The 19,750-nt window shown below is 60.4% G+C and overlaps 1 protein-coding gene across 1 annotated transcript in view; it reads right to left on the minus strand.

The window, feature by feature from the left end:
* Positions 1 to 19,750, minus strand: part of CACNA2D4 (calcium voltage-gated channel auxiliary subunit alpha2delta 4) — an 82,447-nt gene that overhangs the window by 55,999 nt on the left and 6,698 nt on the right. The window contains 14 exon segments of the mRNA XM_032473498.1: positions 590 to 670; positions 1,474 to 1,536; positions 2,562 to 2,695; positions 3,698 to 3,776; positions 4,118 to 4,231; positions 4,323 to 4,412; positions 4,684 to 4,758; positions 5,485 to 5,635; positions 6,224 to 6,284; positions 10,220 to 10,351; positions 10,684 to 10,846; positions 11,560 to 11,619; positions 15,961 to 16,077; positions 17,319 to 17,400. Coding sequence (XP_032329389.1) covers positions 590 to 670; positions 1,474 to 1,536; positions 2,562 to 2,695; positions 3,698 to 3,776; positions 4,118 to 4,231; positions 4,323 to 4,412; positions 4,684 to 4,758; positions 5,485 to 5,635; positions 6,224 to 6,284; positions 10,220 to 10,351; positions 10,684 to 10,846; positions 11,560 to 11,619; positions 15,961 to 16,077; positions 17,319 to 17,400 — 1,402 coding nt within the window.

Here is a 19,750-nt window from a genome sequence, read left to right on the forward strand (position 1 = left end):
CTGTGCTGGGGGGGTCTGGGCCGCGGGCGGGAGGGCGGCAGCCAGGGGGTCTGGGCCGCGGGCGGGAGGGCAGCTGCTCCTCACAGCACCGAGTTTCTCAAGCGAGAACATGATTAAGCCAAGGCGGTGCTTCTCCGCTCAGTCTGAACTCCCCCCAAACTATGGTCTGAGCGACCGTGACAATGCACGTCACCCCCACTCCTGCCTGCCACGTGCTCTCGGCACTGTGAGCACCTCAAATACCTCATTCTTCCCAAAACGGGGCTGCTGGTGGGAGGAGCAGACTGGGAAACCGAGGCACCAGGACGGGAAAGAACTGCTGAAGGTCCCAGAGCACGTCCTAACTGTGGTGACCCAGGTCCTGGGGGCCCCCACCTCTTTCCGGTGCTCGGTGTTTGTGGGGGAGGGGATGTGGGTGGGGGATGTCTGGGAGCAGGATATCCAGGGGCGGGATGCTGGGGAGCAGGGTGCAGTGGGAGGGTGTTCAGGGGGATGCGGGCCCCGCCCCAGCTGTGGGCTTGGCCGCGCTGCCTGCAGGGAGGCTCCTGAGCCTGCTGGGGCAGCCCCTGGGGGGCCTGGCCAGGCTCACCTTGTACCGGGGGGCCAGCTTCATCAGCTCCCTCAGGGCCACGTCAGAGCCCACCACGCCCAGGAGAATGCCGTGCGATCGCTGGAAGGAAGCCGTCAGCGTCAGGGGCCCTACGGCCCGCGTGCACGGCAGGACGGGGCCCGCGGCCTCTCCAGAGCCCACGAGGGGAGACCACTTGGACCTTGCGTGATCCTTCCTCTGAGTGTTATTACCGGTTTTTAAATTACTTTATTTTATTTTCAGCGGAGGCACCGGGGATTGAACCCAGGGCCTCATGCATGCTCGGGACGTGCCCTACCAGTGAGCCGCACTCTGCCCCCTGCAGTCAGGTTTGAGGCCGAGCTCCTTGGAATGGAAGTCTGGAACCACCCGAAGAGGCCCCAGGAGCCATCTCCGCTGCTGGGAGGGTTAATGCCCAGTGTTAGGCTGTGTTATTTAAATGCAGCACAAAGTTGGACGAAGTGTTAATCCTCACAGCAGAGGCTGAAGCACTGGGATCCGGGGGCCCCTGACCCGTGGGGGCCCTGAAGCCCGGGGCCTCCGAGGAGCGCTTTCCAGGTGGAGGGTGGAAAACCTGGAACTCCCCCAGCAGAGCCTTTACAAACAGGTTGGAGCCGGCCCAGACTGCTAGACGTCTGGCAGGTGACCCACTGAGCCCAGGGTTCTGGGAACAGAGCAGGGGGACAATCCCAGGCTGGCTGAGCAGAAGACCTGGGGAGCCTCGGGAAGTGAGGGTCCAGCACCCACCCTCCTGACCAAGGGACTCTGTGGTCGCTACTGGGGCACAGGGCCCGGGATCTGCACTGAACCCTCTGGGGTGTCCTGGCGCCTGTCAGGACCACTGGACTGTAGACACCGCAGCTCCCCGGAAAGCAGCCACTCACAGTTTCGTTCTTCTTGCTGAAGACCGGCACGGCCACGGTGGTGAGGAGGCTCAGGCTCTGCGCCTGCAGGCGCGGGGGAAGGGGGGCGGCTATCAGCAGGGAAGGGCAGAGGGCAGAGGCCACAGGTGGCGCCCACGCCACGATGTCAGCCTCCCCACGGGAGGGAGAGCCCCCAAAGGAGGTTCCCTTCCCTACACAGAGGGAGCCGCGGGGGTGCTGGAGGGGAGAGGGCCAGGCTGACGTCGCCAGGGCGGGTCTCAGAGTCCCCGAGGCCACAGCCCAGCTCCCAAGCAAGCTCACCCAGCCTCCTGTCCCGGCCACGCCAAGGGCGAGGGCACGGCAGGGAAGGGCCGTCCCAGACAGCAGCAGGACACGGCCAGGAGTCACCCGGGCACTGAGCTCTGGTCACCGAGACGTCGGGTTGGACTCCCGGGAAGCTTCCCTCAAAGGTGGGGTGCGCCCCTCCCCTCCGCCACCTGAAGCTTGGAACTCGCTGCTGTGTCCAGGGCTCCACTGGCTGCTTGGACTAGGCCGACCCGAGGGATGGGAGGGACGGCGGAAGGGACCTGGGTCCCTGGTGGCCTGGGAGCTGATCAGCCACCTCTGGGCTTTTATGTGCGGAGAAGCACCCTTCTCTCTCACAGAATCCACCGTTTCCAGGTCTCTCTTAACCCTGGCTGACACAGCATCCTGAAGCGGGGTCTGCGTCTGGGATGAGATCTGAGCAGAGCCAGGCAGGCCCCTGTCCCCCTGCATTGCCTCTGACTGTCTCCCCTCAACGTCTGTTCCCGCGTGAGGCCTACAGGCAGTCTCTTTGAAAACTTGGGCCGGAAGGGAGGACGCCTGGTTACTGGAGTATCTTGAACCCCTGGTCGGTTCCTTCCTTCCCAAGGCCTGGGATAGGGGGGGACAGTGAGGGAGGTGGGGACCACGGGGAGGAGGAGCAATGAGTCTGGAGCAGACAGCTCTGTCCCTGGAGGGTGGCCCTGGGCGGGCGGGCTCCGGGCCGAGCGTCACCCCTCTGTAGCGTCCCCGAGGAGGGCCAGCTCACCCCTCTCCCGACCCCCACTCCGGGGTGCGGGCCCCACCCTGCTGTCCATGTAGGCTTCCGTCCAGGTGACGTCGTGGTGGTGGTTGATGACCATGGGGCGGCTGAGCACGTGCAGGTACTCCATCACGTTCTCCTGGGCGTCGGCCAGTGTGGAGATCTGCGTGTAGTAGCCTGGGGGGGGGGGTGCGGGCGCGTGGCTGAGGACTGTGGGCCCCCACTCCCCCACTGCCCGCCAGCCTGGGCCCCAGGCGCCGCCAGCCTGGGCCCCAGGCACCACTCCCCACGAGGTCACCCTCACCCTGCTGGGGACAAGAAGGCCTAGCCCTGCCTGGACTTGGGAGAAACCCAAGGGGCCTTCCCAGCTCCAGAGCCGCCCCAGGAGCAGCACGGACTCCACGGGGGTGCAGCACCTCCCCCCCCGCCAGCTTCCCATAGGGCTGCCTTCCAGGGGCGCTCCCTCCCGCACACAGCTCTGTCTCCCAGGTCTGTCTCCGAGCACCCTGCCCCTCCTTCCTCTGACTCCCGTCCTCAGTTGTGGGGAGGGGCTGTCCCCTCCTTGCTGCAGCTGAGGTGGTATTTAGAAGAGTGAACACCTCACAAGGCTTTAATCCTGTGAATTATTCAGCAGGTGTCTGCTCTCCCCGCCCACAACACACTCACTCCAGCTCCAGAGGATGGGGCGGCTTTCGTTCCCAGAGTGTCTCTTGTCTCAGACCCTTTCAACATGCTGTTCCCTCGGCCTGAACACCCTTCCCTGCCTTCTGCGTCTGACTCACTCCCACCATTTCTTTATGTCTCACCTGAGACCCCCTTCCTTCAGGAAGTCCTCCCTGACACCCCACATCAAGGAGGACTTCACCCCTCACCCAGCACCCAGCCTGGTCTGCGCCCCCACCCCCTGCAGCGCATTTCAGACAGTACCGTCGTGACTGCCTCACTTGGGAGTCTCCCCTGCTGGACCGTCCTGTCCACATGGATTCCCAGGGCCGGGAGAGTCTGCCCACCCACCTGTGAGCTCAACACACTCTGCTTAGATCAAGGGGCCCAAGTCAGCGGTGCCAGGTGGGCATCTCTCAGGCTCCGGGGGCAACTACGTCTGTCTCATGTGTCCCACGGGGCCTGGGCAACACCGTCCCACTTGTGCTCAGGAGATGTGCCAGGGGCCTGCCTCACCTTTGTTGTTGCATGCGATCCACTTCAAGCGGTCAGCAAAACTCACTTCCCTCCCAATCAGATAGGTGAAGACTCGGACCTGGGGATGAGGACGGTGGGCTCAGCCGGAGTCCAGGCCACGAGGGGCCTGACCATCCCTAAGTCTGGAGTCGGGTCTTGGGGTTCTGCGACCTCACCCCCTCCCATCAGAGAGGACCCGGGCCCAGGTGCAGCGGGGCTCACAGCCCGCACTCCCGAACTCCTGTCTCCACCAGACTCTGCGCTCTCTCCTGGCCCCTTGCACGGGGCCCCTGGGGTCACTGTGATGTAGGAGTGTCAGCTTGGACCTCACGGGCAGAGTGCGTGGATGGGGCAGCCCGGCCTCCGGGCAGGAGGAGAGCCCTCCCTCGGCCCCCGCCCCGCCCTCCCCGGGGGAGGAACCTTGCGGTCTGGCCAATTGTATTTCTCGAACACGGGCTCGTAGTCCTCCACGGCCCCGTCGGTGATCAGCATGATGGCCTGGTTGCACAGGCTTCCTTGCCTGGCGTCTTGGAACTGTGCGGGGAACGGGGGGCACAGTGCGGTGACCCGCCCACCTGCACCCAGCCTCCCACCACCGTGCTCCCGGCGCCGTCAGGCGCAGTACCTGCTTCAGGATCTGGAAGGCTTCACTGAGGGCTTGGTCCACGACCCCCACACCTTTGACCATCAGCTCATCCACCAGTTGTTTGAAGTGCTGCCGTGGGCGAGAAGCGAGAGGAGGGCCAGCTGGTCCGCGGGCCAGGGAACCTGCACCTTCGGTCCTGCTTTCAGGGGCTGTTGGAGCCATTCGCCCAGAAGAGCAGGGGTGCAGGACCCATCCCTCCACGAGCCCCTAAGTTCACGGCTGGCCCCCGCCACTCATGGTCTCCAGGGCCCCCAGGTTCGGCTGAGAGGGTGCGTGTGACCGGCTGCGAGGCTTTCTGTGCCCCTGCAAGGAGACGCCCACTGGTGCCGAGCTCACCCACCTCCCGGTTGTCTCGATCCGCCTGGACCAGGATCCCTTTAAAACAAGGCTCGACGTAGTGGATGTAGTCATTGTACTGCAGAGGGCAGAGGGCAGAGCACACGGGGTCAGTGTGGAAGGTCAGGGCCCAGGGACAAAGCTCACAGCTCACAGGGGTCAGGGGTGGGGTCACCTGGCACCTAGGTAACGCTCTTGGGGGGCCCTATGATTCTGGTAATTTTTTTGAGCAGAGAGAAGGGAGTAGAGGGCACAGCAGGGCCTTAACTCTAAAAATTCTCCCTCAAATCCTGGCCCTGAGCATTTTCCCAGGTGCTGGCTGAGGGCGTCCATCTCCTGGAGCTCAGAGACCAGATGTCCCTGAACCTGCCTCTCCCGTCCTTTTCCATTTGTCCCTGCACTTTGTCACCTGTCTGGGGCGGGTGGGATAGTCCCGAGGGAGAGTTGCTGTGAAAGCAGGACTGGGGTCTGCTGCCCCCCACCCCCAACGTGTCTGAGTTTGGGGAGGGGGAAGAGAGAGGCGCCTCCAGGGGGCATGGGCATGTGGATGGGGCCGAGCTCGGGATCTGCTCAGACGCACCTTCACCTTCCTCAGAGCCCAGACTCAGCGGACAAACTGACTCAGGAAAGTGGATGTGACACATTCCACATTCCATCATTTCAGAATCTTTGGGGACCCCAGGAAGCCCACCCTAGTGGGGCCCAGCCTCAGAGGAGGGAGAGGCGTCCACGGCACGAAGCATCAGCGGCCGCAAGGACAGGCCCTCCTGGTGCGGGAGGAGGAAGGTCTGTCCAGAGTGTTTACCGCGATGATGTTCACGAAGTCATTCTCCCCCAGAGTGTCCAGGATGGTGGAGACCGTGTGCTTGGCGATGGTCAGCCGCAGCCCCTTCATGCTGCCGCTCGTGTCCATCAGGATCACCATGTCCTTGGGGGAGGTGGCCGCCTGGATGTACCTTCAGCAGGAAGGGAGGGACAGCGGACGGTGGGAGAGCCACCGCCAGACCGCCCTGACCCGGTCCCCCACAACCCCGGTTCCGGCTCCGGCCCTGGGGTGCGCGGAGCGCAGGTTGGGGCCCAGTTTTCTCACGTCCCATGGCCGCTCGGCAGTTCTGAAGCTGATTCGGGGGCAACCGTCGGGACTGTGCCCATCGAGTGGGCGTGTCAGGTGGGGGAAAGGTCAAGTTCTGACCCTTGTCCTCCTTGTTCCGGGCCAGCCCGGGTCCCAGGGGCTGGCTGCAGGGAGCGAGGGGGTCGGTTACAGATCTGCAGGGAGGGGAGGGCTGGCCGAGGGTGACGTGGGGCCAGCTCAGGGTCTGGAAGGAGCTGGGGCGGGAAGACACGGGAGGAGTCCTGAGTGGAGGCAGCGCTGGGGAGGCGGGGGTGGACGGGTGCAGCCAGCCACACCTCTCCTCTTGCGTCGGGTTAATGCTACACACTTCTGGCCCTTGGGTGGGTGCGGGGCAGGGACTGGAGGACAACCAGGCAAAACGCAAAGGCTGTGAAGAGAGGCCGGCACCGGGGGCCCCGCTGGGAGCGCTTACCAGCCGCGATTCCGACAGTCGAAGGCAATGACTCCGTTCTCGTCTGGCGTCCACTTGATGCCTGGGGAAACAGAGGCTGCTCCAGAGGCCCGGCTGGGGGCGAACACCCAGGACTGGCCAGGACCCCCAGGGCAGGGCTGGCTGCGGACGAGGCAGTGCGCGTGGGACCGGCAGATCACAGCCCGCACACGGAGGCAGCGGGCAAGGGGGCAGGCCGGTACACGGAGCGGCACTCATCTCCCAGCTGACCTGCCCAGGTCCCGAGCTGGGCTAATTTCACAGGTGGGACCCCACCCCCTACGTGGCTCCTGGCGCTCCTGGGAGGCTAAACTTCACAGCAAGTGTGGAAGAGGAAGCTTCGGGGGTGTGACTCTGATTTAACATCACTGCCGTCTAGCAGCGCGAGGACAGAGTGGGACAGGGACAGGGCTCCGAGTTCCAGCCGCCAGCCTCCAGTCAGGATTGGCGGTCAGTGCCGCGTCCCTCCTGTTGGCTGCGGGGAGAGGTGATCTGGCTACAGGACCGTGGGCTCCTTGAGGTCATGGGCTCCTGGGACCCGCAGGGTCTGATAGCAGCTGGTGCCACACAGACGAGGGAGCCACCCACCCGAGGGCGGTGCTGGAGCAGGCTCTGTCCCAGCCATCTGATCCAGAACGCGCCCCCGGCGACGGTAAGACCCTTGTGATTCACAACAGGGTTTCTAGTTGAAAAGACTCTCAGGCGGGTAACAGTGGGTTCTAAACGAGGAGATTAAAAGCAGGGGGCGAGGCTGTATCATGCTGCGTTTGGCAGCGTCATGGAGGCCTGAAGGCTCTTGGCCTCCTGGTCCATGGCCCTAACTTCAGCTGAGATGCAATCTGAGGTGTGGCTGGTCTTGCAAAGGCAGGAGGGGCTGTCAGGGATTGTGCCCCCAGACAAACAAACAGAGCAGAGTCCCAAGGAGAGGTGGGAGCAGCGCCAGCATGGCAGGAGCTCGAGCAGCGGGGCTGTGACGGGGGCCACTGTCCCACCGCAGCTGGTGTCGGAGGTGGGGGATTTGATCCTTAGAACAGCGCCGAGGAGGAGACGCTGACTGTGAGGTTCCTGGCTCTGGACCAGAACCTGCGCGGGGGCCTTGGTGGTCCTGGGCGGGGTGCCCTCAACGCCAGGCAGGGAGCAGTCAGCCCCCTGGAGGGGACACTCTCCTAAGTCAGGCCCCACAAGCACGTTAGAAACAGGCCCGGCGTGTTTCCCCGGGGCCCGCAGGTGCTGGGAGACAGGACATGAGCATAGCCGTTGTGGAAAAGGACCGAGGGACGGCCTCGAGCACGTGGGCTCGACAGAGCCCCAAAGACAGAGCACCTGAAGCTCGGGCTTCTGATATGGTAACCAAAGAGCCACAGGAGTGAAAAGGCGAGCCCTCTGTTCCGCTGATGTGTGTACCTGGTTCCCGAGGACAAAAGCGGGAATACAAATCTGCCCAGAGCAGAACCCCTGCGCTCCCAGGTCCCTGGCACACGGTCCTAGGTTGTTCTTGCAGGAAGCAGACCCCCCAGATGGAGACTGCTAACCGCCAGCACCTGGACCCCTGACTGGCTGAAACCAGAAGGTTGATGGTCCTAGAAATTTCACCCTGATGCCAACTAACCTGAGGACTGAGCCCAGGCTGATCGGGCTCCCTGCGGTCCCCTGCCTCTCACTGCCTTGAAAACGCTTTCCTTCCCTGAAGCCCTCGGGGAGCGGACACCCTCTCAACTCCTCTCCCTTGTGCACAAGCTCCCCTTTCAGCAGAAAGCTCTGCTTGCCTCAGAGCCTGTGGGAGCCGCGTTCATCTCTCCGGTCTTGCTGTCCAAGAATCTGGAGAGGGCCTGCAGGCACGAACAAGCAATGCTTGTGCCAAGTGACAGCCAGCACATCTCACTTGTGGGATAAAGACAGGGGCGCGTCAGACGAGGAGGGAGTGGAAGTCAGGGCCCAGGGTGTGAGCGGGGGCTCGAACGTGCTTTTTTGACTGGGAGGAGGGTAAAAATATCACTTAACTGTAACATCGCCTGTTAAACACGCCTGACAGAACAGCAGGGCTAGTGACTAAGGGACAGACACAGGGGAATACGTTCCAAACCGACAGACGAGAAGAGAAGCAAGGGCGGAGGGGGAGACTTATCGGAAAAGGTTAATCACTAAAAAAGACAAAATAAAAAAAAGGAAAAAGGACATAAAGATACAGGGACAAGTAGAAATTTTAACAATAAGGCAAAGGCACATTCAAATGCGTGAAAAAAGCGCATGGAAACGCACCTGGCGTGCCAAGGGTGGGAAGAGACACGGTCAGTTCAGATAAAAGATTAAAAACTACACACTGTGTTCAACGCATACGGCTAGGACAGTGGGGGAGGGCACAGCTCACGCCGTGGAGCGCACGCCTGGAGTGCACGAGGTCCTGGGTTCAACCCCCAGCACCTCCTCCAAAAAATAAATAAATACGTAAACCTAATTACCCCCCCCCCCCAAAAGAGCTATGGCCGGAGCAAAACCACACAGAAGACCGGAAGGGACAGGACGGGAAAAATACGTCAGGCAAACCCCAACAAGAGCACACTGGTGTCACTACGAACATCAGACCGAACAGACAGAGTATAAAACGTCACGAGAGCTACCAAGGGCCAAGCAGGCAGAAAATCTGCAGAAATCTGCAGAGAATCTAAACCATACAACTGACAAACTTGACCTGATGACACGAGCAGAATTTTTCTTCCCACAGTTAAAGCACACACATCCTACGGAAGCACACGTGGAATGTTTACAAACTTGCCGACTCACGAGGCTATTAAACTAAATCCCAGCCAGTGTCATGTAATCCATGCCACATGCACCATGTTCTCCGGCTGCAAAGCAACTGAACTGGAAACTCGTAATTAAAAGGTGAGTACAAGATCCCTATTGTACTTGCAAATTAAGAAAACACACTTTTAAAAAACTCGAAAGATCAAAGAAATCACAGGGGAATTTAAAAGTACTTAGAAGCAAACAATAATGAAAACACTACGATGACACCAAAAAACACAAGCAGTAACAGCTGTGTATCAAAGGACACAGCCAACAGTGTCCCTCGGAAGTTGGGGGGGGTACCCACAACACGCAGAGAGCTCGCACCACGCAATGGCCAACGGCCCAATCCGCAAACGGGCAGGCTGCGTGTCCGCACACAAGCTGAGGGTCCTGGAAGCCCTGAGGTGGCAGGAACCCCCCCAGGGGAAGACGCGGGGGGGGGGGTGCGGGAGTCGCCCTCAGGCACTAGAAGGGCTGCTGCTCGGAGGAGGGTGGACTCCTTCACCGAGGCTGGTTGTGGGCTTGGACAGCGAGGCAGGAGGTGCTGCCAGTGCGCCCTGGCGGGGCTCTGTGCCGTACAGAGGGAGGTGTGGCACCTCCAGGACCCGCCTGGCTGCTGTCTCAGAGGGCAGGACGGCTAAGACTTCCCGGCCAGGGTGCTGGAACATGAAGCCAGCTGGCAGTGAGACATGGCTGAATTATTGTAGAAGTGAAACCAGGCAGAACCCTTGGGAACTGCGGGAGGCGCTTTTGTCTTCTGTTTACTGGAGACCAGGGGCCTTCCCCAGGCTCTTAGGTTGGCCGCTGACCTGCGACATCGCCTCCCCTGCTGTTGAACACGTGGGTGAGTTTGCCGCATTTCTCCAGCAAGGATGCGGCCTTCTCAAGCTCCAGAATTGTTTTACCCCCCGTCCATCCTCCACGTCTCACAGGACAAGAGCTCGAGGCAGGGCGCTTCCCGGCTGGTTCCCGGGCGTCTGATGGTTTCTTTGTCCGCTCATCAGCTATTCACTGAAAGTGCTAACTGGCCAGCTGTGAACGGGGTGGAAGTGGGGGCAGAGGCGCTTGTGGACGGGAGGGCCCCCCGCTCTCTGGGTCTGCGCGCCAGGGTCCGGCTGCAGTGGCGCCGTGGCCTTATCCCCAGAGAAGGGGCCCAGAGCACCGTGGGGACGCTCCCAGCGTCCTCACCTGGATAGATCCGGAAGAATCCGGTTGCGCTGCCAAAATACTGCCAGGTCAGCGTCGGGTCTCTCTGGAAGTTCTCCACGAAAACGGGGTTCAAGGCTTCAGACATGTAGATCCCGTTCAAGATCTCGGGGTCTAGAGCGAGAGCGCGTAGAAGGAAGCGTGGGGGAAACGGAATCAGGCTCCGCCTACGTGAGCCAGTCCTCAGCTGCTGACCACACGCACGCGGACACGCGCACCCACGCGCACAGGCACATGTGCACACACGCGCACGCGGACATGTGCATGCACACACACTGCGTGCACGGCCTGCAGGGAGGCCCGCACAGCCTCCCCTCCTCTGCTGGCCCCTCCGCCCCGGCCGAGTTTCCTCCCAAACCAGCTCGTGCGGACTGGACCGGACCGGACCGGACCGGACGTCTCCCACCACTCCTGCCCCTCGCCCCGGTCCGGCGGTCCGGCGGCACCTTTGTTGTACACGTTGGTGGGCAGCTGCACGCTGCTGAGCGACGTGTTCACCATCAGGTTGCTGAAGTGCGCGTTGGACTCGAGGACGAACTCGGCGCCCAGCTCCACGTACGCGCCGCTCGCGTCCTTCTCGTTGATGAGAACGGAATTGTAGTAGTTAAACTGCGGGGGGGAGGACGGGGAGGGGGCGGAGTTGCAGTCAAACTGCGGGGGGGGGGGGGGACGGGAGGGGGCGGAGTTGCAGTCAAACTGCGGGGGGGGGACGGGAGGGGGCGGAGTTGCAGTCAAACTGCGGGGGGGGGGGGGGACGGGAGGGGGCGGAGTTGCGGTCAAACTGCGGGGTTAGGGGGCGGGCAGAGGAGCAGATGCGGGGCGTCAGACAGGCTGAGCGCGGCCGCACCACTGGAGGGCTCCCCCAAGCATCTGATTCGGAGCAAACGCACTTCCGATAACTGGGGCCACGGTGGAGTCTCCCGGGTTTTGGTGTAAATTGTCTAGATTACACCAAATTGTCTGCTTCCGTCTCCCGAGTCTGGCGTGTGTTGAGGCGGCCAGATTCCGGGAGGGGCGCCTCACCAGCACCACCCCCTCCTGCAGGTGGACCCCCAGAACATGGGTCCCTGCAGGCAAGGCTTCCCTCCTGCAGAGGCAGCCTGCAGCCTGGCTTCCGGCCGGCCCCCAAATCCCTTCTCAAAGACTCAAGAGTGTTTCACAATCAGACCATTGTAGGTTCATACAGACCTGCGAGGGTTAAAAGAGCACAGGGCCTCCTGCCCCGCTCCTCCCACAACCTGCACTGGGGCGGCCCTGGCCCTCGGGCGGCTGGGACAGTGGCTATGATGCCCTCCCAGAGCTGTGGAGGCCGGAGGACTCACCACCAGAGACTCGTTGAATTCGTGGTTCAGGTCCGCCTCCTCTGCAGCCTCCACCAGATTCTGAGGGATGGGAACGTGAAGGGGAGCGTGACCGGGGGAGCAACGCCAGGGGCCCCCCACAGCCAGGTCCACTCCTAGGGCTGCCCCCGCGGGAACTGGGAACAGACCCTCAGACCAGAACCCACGCCTGCATGTTCACAGCAGCGGGAGTCACAGGAGCTTTTCAAAAGGTAAATGCGTTTACTGGGGGCAGGAAGCCGGTCTGAAAAGGCTACACACTGTGTGATTCCAACTACACGACGTCCTGGGAAAGGCACAACTTGGGGACAACGGCAGAAAGCTCAGTGGGTGCCCAGGGTCTGTGGGGAGGGAGGGGCGGACAGGTGGAAAACGGGATATTTCAGGGCAGTGAAACTCCACTGTACCATCTAGAGCGGCAGACAGGTGTCTCTGTACCTTTGTCCACCCCAGGCTGTGCATCACCGGGAGTGAACCCAGGGTCAGCTGTGCACGCTGGTGGCTAAGATGCGGTTCATCATTTGTACAAAGGTACCGCCTGGCGGGGGGTCGATGGTGAGGGAGGCTGTGTTCGTGGGATCGGGGGTAATGGGAACTCTCCCTGCTCTCCTCACAGTTTAGCTGTAAGCCTAAAACTGCTTTAAAAATAGTCTATTAAAATGTGTGTATGTGTATCTGTAGCGATATTCGAGCTGCATATAGTCAGTAGTCAGAGGTGGAAACAACCCAAATGTCCAACAACAGATAAACAGATAAAATGTGGGCTATCCACACAATGGAATATTATTCAGAAATTAAAAGAAATGAAGCGCTGACAGCTGTGAAAACACAGACGAACCCTGAGAACGTGATGTGAAGTGAGACTCCAGATACAAAAGGTCAAACTGGACGATTCTCTTTACATGAACTCTCCAGAACAGGAGAGTCCGTTGGCAGAAAGAAAGCGGCCTAGTGGTCCCCAGGAGCTGGGGTGTGGGGCTCTCAGTGGGTTCGAGTTTCACGGGGTTTCCGTTTGGGGCGATGAAAAGTGCAGAACCAGACAGGGATGGCAGCCGCACAACGCCGTGAATATACTTAATATCACTGACCTGAACACTTTAAAACGCTTTAAAATGGTAACTTTTCTGTGTATTTACCACAAATTAAAAAAAAAAAAAAAAAGGCCAGAGCGTAAGGGAAGAAAGAAAGTTAATGAAACACGGATGGTGGAAAGGCGCCTCACGCTCACGGGCTGGAAGGATATCGTTGAAATGTCCATCTACCCAGAGTGGCCTCCACATTCAGTGCAGTCCCTACCCAAGCCCCGAGGTCATTCTTTGCAGAAATAGAAAAAACAGTCCTAACATTTACATGGAACCTCAGAAGACCCTGAATAGTCAAAGCATCTCGGGCAAGAAGAACAGAGCTGGAGGCATCACACTCTGTCACTACGCTGCAGTCATCAAAACGGTTGGTCCTGGCACAAAAACAGACACTTAGACGAACGGAACAGAATACGGAGCCCAGAAATGAACCCCTGCATCTACGGCCAACTGACTCTGAGGGTACTAAGTATACACGATGGTGAGAAAATGCCTCTTCAATAAGCGGTGTTGGGGAAACCGGGTCTCCACCTGCCGACGAATGAGAAGAGACCCTCATCTCCCATCACATGAAAATCAGCTTAAAGTGGACTAACGCCTTCAGTGTGGGACCCAAATCCGTGAAATCACGAGAAGAAAACACAGGGGCAAGTCTTCTCGACACTGGTTTCTCGTTTGGGGAACAAAACACACAGGCCCCAACAGCAAAAACAGCAGTGGGTCTGCATCCAACTAAAAAGCATCTGCACAGCGAGGGAGCAACAGAGCGACAAGACAGGCCACAGAACGGGAGAGCATGCCTGCGGACCATGCACCTGGCAAGAGAGTAATATCTAAAAGGTACAGGAAACTCCTACAGCTCAATAGCAGAAACCAAATAATCCAATTTTAAAGTGGTCAAGGGTTGCGAACAGACATTTCTGCGAAGCCATACAAATGACCAACAGGTAGAGGGACAGGTGCTCAGCTTCACAGATCGTCAGGCACATGCAAGTCAGAACCACAGTGAGGCCCACCTCTCACCTGTCAGAACGGGCAAGAGAAGAGATGACAAGCGCTGGCGAGGGTGTGGAGAACAGGGAGCCCCCGGGCACCATTGGTGGGAACGTGAATTGGTGCAGCCACTATGGAAAACAGTCTGGGGGCTCCTCAAAAATTAAGACCAGAACTGCCATATGAGCCCAGCAATGCCACTCTGGGGTGTACATCCAAAGGACGTTAAACAGGATCTCAAAGAGACACCCGCACCCCATGTTCCTCGACGCGTTACTCACAACAGCTGAGGTGTGGAAACGGCTTAAGTGTTCGCGGACAGTTGACTGAATAAAGAAAATGTGCAAAATGTATGATGGAATATTATTCAGCCTTAAAAAAGGAATTGCTTCTTTGCAACAACCCAGATGAAACTGGAAAACATTATGCAGGTGAAACCAGCCTGATGCAGGAAGACAAATGTTGCAGAACGTCACTCACACGTGGAATCCAGTCAGACCACAGCAACTCACAGGAGGATGGAGGTCGCGGGGGCGGGGGCGGGGTGGGAAGCGGGGAGAGACTGGTCTGGGGAACAGCTTCAGTTACGCAGATGAAGAAATTGTGGAGAACTGACGCACAGCCTGCGACCGAGGTGACAGTGTTGCACGGCGTCCTCGACCTTTGCTAAGGGGTGTGCTCCCCACTCCTCTGGCACAAAAAGAAAGCAAGCCTGGGGGGCGGTGGAAGGAGGGGAAATAGTCACTGTGAGGTGATGGACGCAGAGACTGGCTGGGCTGGGTGCGTATTGCACAATGTACACGAATGTCGGATGATCAGGTTTTACCCCTTAAATACACGCAACTTTTGATTGTCAGTTATACCTCAGTAAACCTGGGGGTGGCGGGACAAAGGAGACCAAGCTCCCCTCTCAGCTTTGTCGGGGGAACCACTCCACCCTCCGGGGCTCTGTTTATCACCTGTGAACTGGCCTCCCTACCCCACCCCCAACTCTGAGGATATGATGGAGAAGTTCCACTTGGCAAAGATTAGTTTGGCACCGCTTTGTGAGAAATTTCCCCACGGGCCCCCCACAGACAGGCCCGGGGCTATGGGCCGTGGGCCCCAGCAGGGAGCTGGGGTTCATGCTGGGGGAGGGACTGCAGAACAAAGGCCCACTTGGTTGGTTTTCCGCGTTGAGCCCACAGGAAGGACACGGCCCCCCGGGGCCCAGAGCCCTGGCCTCTGGAGGTGTCCCAAGACTGCTTGTGCTCTGGCCCCAGGAGGGCCAGCCCTGAAGGGGTGCGTCCCGGTGCCCCAGTGTCTGCGCTCTGCCCAGAGCGGCAGATGGAAGGGGGCAGGCATCCCCGCTGGGCAGAGCTCTGTGTGGGTCAGCATCCCCCTGCTGTGGGCAACCCTCAGGTATCTCCTCACTGGTTCCTGATGCTAAGAGCCCCTGCCCTAAGCCTGGAGAACAAAGGCTGCAAATTGTAACTGGTGGAAAAGAAAGCCCCAGCACCCATGACACTGGGTTCCTCCCAGACGCCGAGTTTTATTGGGAGAGACAGGCAGGCTCACTGGCCCTCAGTGCTGCCCCGGCCTCCCCTGCACCTCCCCCATCCCTACCCCACCTCCTCTCTTCTGGTTCTCCTGGCCCCCCAAAAGGACAGCGCTGGTCTGGGGTGGCCGGATTCCTGTCTGGGTGGAGACAGGGACCTGCCTCTCCAGCCACACTGTACCTGCTGGCTTACACCAGCCAGGCCCCCCAGGTGTCAGGGCGGGCACCTCATGCCAGGGAATCCCGTCCCTCCCAGGCCACGCCAGGGGGATGTGCAGTGACGAAATCCCCTGGGCTGGGCCACCATCACTGCAGCACCTGGGTGCCTTGAAGGACCAGTCCATGTGGCAGGAGGGGAGGGGGTGTTGAGGAGGAGGGGGAGGGGTGGAGGAGGAGGGAGGGGGGAGGAGGGAGGGGGGAGGAGGGGGGAAGGAGGCCTGCTCTCACCCTGCTGCCTGCCTGCCACCCATCCGCCCGCCACCCACTCAGCGGTGACTCCAGAGTCCTCTTCCACCCGCTCTGCCCCATCCCTGAACCTGAGGTCATGATGCAGAGTCCTTAACACTGTGGGTCACACCTACAGCCCCCGACGTTGCTCCCCAAGGCAGGGCGCACGCTCCAGCCCTCCCCTCTCTCCCCCTGCCCCGGCACCTCTTCTTTACAGGGTCTGTGGCTCAGGGATGACCGGGCAGGGGAGCGTGGTGTGGGGGGAGGGTTCAGGGAGCATGCCCAGGCCTCCGGGGCGAGGACCCCAGCGCACAGCCTGAGCACCTTGACGGCCTCCACCTTCCTGCGGAGCATGGTCTCCATGTCCTCCGAGAACTTCCTCACCAGCTCCAAGCCATCCACCTCCTTGATCTTCAGACTGGGCTCCACGTCCTTGTATTTCTGTTCAGGGGACATGACGCACCTGTCGTCCTGGGACTCGGGCCCTATGCGGGTGCCTCCCTCCCTCCCCACACGACCCCCCAGACAACAGGAGATGCCGCTCGTCAGCTCATCAGATGTCCTCTGGTTCACAGCCTTCAGAGGGCGGGCGCTGAGGCCAGAGATGTCGTGAATTCCACCGAGGTCACACTGCCAACGCCCAGGGCCTGGGGCTCCATGTGCTGCCCCCCACCCCGCCCCCGGGGCCGCTCTCAGGGGCCGTGAAGCTTGAGCTTGTCTCTCCCTGACTCCTGTGGCATCTGTGCCCCTCACATTCTCAGAGGGGCAGGTGTGGACACTTTCCCACCTCGGCTGGGGGGCTGGGGCAGGTGCCCTCTGGGGCCACAGAGGCGCTCTCTCACCACGAGCCCTGAGTGCCATCTGGCCGTGAGTGACCCGGTTCCCAAAACTGTAAGATGCGCCGTGCGTACGGCTTTTACCCGCCAAAGCCACATAATTGTGGCCCCAGCCCCCTCCTGGATCGGAGGGCGCAAAGAAGAAAGTTGGAGCAGGTGTGGGGGGGGCAGGCGGGGCTGGCATGGCCACCACGGCCCCGGGGCCAAGACAGCGGGCACCCAGCCTGGGGAGGGGACCAGCATGGCTAGAAAAGCCTGAGGCTCTCTTCCAGGTGCAGTTAGAACACGGCGCCAGCAGCCGTGCAGGGAATCAGACGGGGAAAAGGGCTCTGGACCCGGAGGGCAGTGAGGGGACAGCAGAGCCATCCTCAGTGCTGGCCTGGGAGCCGTAATGTCAGGGGGCCGGGAGGTGGCTGTAACTGGAGGGAGGACAGGGGATTGTCAGTCTGTGCACAGAGCAGTTCATTAATAAGGGGGCAGAGCCCAGCTTCCGGCCCAGGGGCGAGGCGGGGCCTCGGTGGTTCTCCAGCGCCTGGGGGCTCCCGCTTCCAGTATCAGGCCTGTGTGGGGTCTGCCCCCCCGCCCCGCTCCGCTTTATTCTCCCCCCACCCCCCACAGTCTCTTGCCCTCTAATTGCATCTTGGCGTCGGCTTCCCAGCACCTGAGCTGAGGCTGCTCTCGGTCGCCCCAGGACCGTGCCGCCCCCACCGACGTGCTCTGTGCTGGGCCTCAGTTCCCTGTCTGAAACGGGGACTGGACTGGGCAATCCCCGAGAGCCCCCACAGCAGGCACACGCCGCCCAACAGAGCCCCTGGCCGACGGCCCTACCGCCCCAGAGGCGCTGACCTTCTGCAGCAGAAGAGAGCCCGAGTATTTGGTGACAGTGTCATACAGGTCCGCACCGAAGGCGTCTGCCCACAGCTTCACTCTGCCGGACAGATGGTGGGAGTACACGTGTGCACACATGCACACACACATGCATGTAGGAAGCAAGTGTCTCCCCGCAGAGTGCACCCACTGATGCGCACACACACACACACACACACACACACGCAGACATACAACACAGACACACACATATACACGGACGCCGTGCACACGTGCACACACACAATCTCACACACACTGACGTACACCCAGGAAACACACAAGCAGCTACCGTCCCTCCCAGGCAGGGTGGGACCCAGAGGGCGGGCACAGCTGCAGCAGCTTGACGACCAGTCCCCCCGTGGCCCTGTGCAGGGTCACCGTGGGCCGAGGACTCCCTGCAGGAGCGCGAGGCAAGGGGGCAGAGGGGACGGCTCTGAGCCGCGTCTGCGAGGCCAGGGAGGGCAGGTGGGCAGGTGGGCAGCTGTGCAGAGAGACCCGTCCCCAGAAGTGTGAGACCCCGCCCTCTTGGGGGTGCGCAGGCCCCTGTCTGAACCTCTCCAGATGGAGCAAAAGGAGCTTGACCCCAGCATCCGCTCACCCCTCACCCAGTGATTACGGAAGCCCTACTGTGTGCCAGGACTGAGCAGACTGGAGCCCTGGATTTCGGTGCAGAGGTCTGGAAGAGAATGCTGGGTGGAGTCCCGAAGAGCACAGAGGAGTCAGACTGTAACAGGGAAGAACCAGTCCCACTGCACTGGGTGTTTCTTGTACTTTAACCTTTGTATCTATTTCTTTTGCTACAAGTTAAGAATGCTGCTTATGGCCCGAAATAGACAGGAGGGCCCATTCTCCAGGCTCTGGCCTTGATGAGTGTAACACTTCTCCATTCACATAGAGATCAAGAAGTTGCAGAACAGAGAATGACACTTGTCTTGCTGGAGGTTTATGGGAACGCCATGGCCTGACCTACACGCACAGCTGCAAGAACACAGGGTTCCAACACCAAGACGTTTGCACCAACCAACCACACCCCTCCCCTTTTTTAGTATAAAAGGAGCCTGAGTTCTGACTCTGGGAAGATGGTTCTCTGGGTCACTAGTCCACCATCTTCTCGAACTGCTGGCTTTCCCAATAAAGTTGCTAGTCCTTGCCCCAACACCTCATCTCCCGATTTACTGGCCTGTCATGCGGTGAGCAGTGTGAGCTTGGGCTCGGTGACAAAATGACTTCTGGGTCTCGAGCTTGGGTGGTTGGGCTGATGGTGGTGTTACTGAATAAAATTAAGAATATCAAGACGACCAGAGGAACAGGTTGGGGAGGGTGGAATTTGATGTGTGCAGCTTGGGAGACGTAAGGTGAGGTCCCCGCCACAGGGCTGCCAGGTGCCATTGGGCAGGTTGCAAACTGCCCAGCACTAGAAGGCACCAGTCACATTGCGTCTTGAGAGACACACACGTGAATCTAAAATCTCCCGTGATGTTCGGGAAGAGCTGTCCGTGGCAATGGCGTGTGGGTCTAGCAGGGAGAGGCACCGCTACGTGGGTGGGAGCTGAAATTCTGAGGGCAGGTGGGCCCACAGGGAGGGTGTTTTGCACGAGGTCTGTGAATGGACGGCAAACCCCAGGGACACCAGCCATCCCGGGGCAGACAGAGGGAACGGGGCATCTGGGGAAGACAGGGTTAACGTAGGCGCCACGCAAAGCAGACCGGGGAGAGAATTGCAATTCAGAGTAGGGAGAGGCTGATGCCCAGAACAGGAGTGCCGGGGAGGCACACAGCCAGGGATGTGTGCCAGGTTGGGCCAGGAGCTCTCTGGGGACTCGACGGGAACAGATCTGGAGGGCAGGAGATGCTGGGTAGGCGGTGGAGGCCGAGCGCTGAGAGGGAGGGGAAGGCGTGGGGAGATGCAGGTCTGGGAGGAGGACTGGGAAGGATTCAGCAGGAGGGCTGGTCAGGGGCCCGGCGGGGGCCTGGCTCCAAGGCCGTGGGCACGTGGGCCTCCACCGGGGCCGACGCTCGGGGCCCCTGTGCAGCTGGTCCCCTCTGCGCAGACCTGGCCTCCGGCCATCTTCACGCTCTGGGAGCTCGCCTCCTACTATTAGTTGGCGTGTGCTCGGGTGAAGGTGACTCTCAACACCTCCCTCCATGACAGTTTTCACGCTGGCAGTCGGTGTGGAGGGGAGGCACTGGCCAGGCCAACTCGAGTTCAGTCCAGTGCTGCCATGTACTGGGGCGGCCACCTGACCTCTCTGGGCTGGTTTCCCACCTCACTGTGTGGCTGCGCGGTCACCAGCGCAGCCCCAGCAGCGCCAGGCATGTAAAAAGCAGGGGTGGGACCACTTGATGGAGAGAAGCCACTCAAACCTCGTGCTCGGCACAGCTCCTCACAGACCCCTGGCGTCTGGGGG

This window comes from Camelus ferus, chromosome 34 (genome assembly GCF_009834535.1).
Source record: "Camelus ferus isolate YT-003-E chromosome 34, BCGSAC_Cfer_1.0, whole genome shotgun sequence".
Classification (NCBI taxonomy): Eukaryota; Metazoa; Chordata; class Mammalia; order Artiodactyla; family Camelidae; genus Camelus; species Camelus ferus.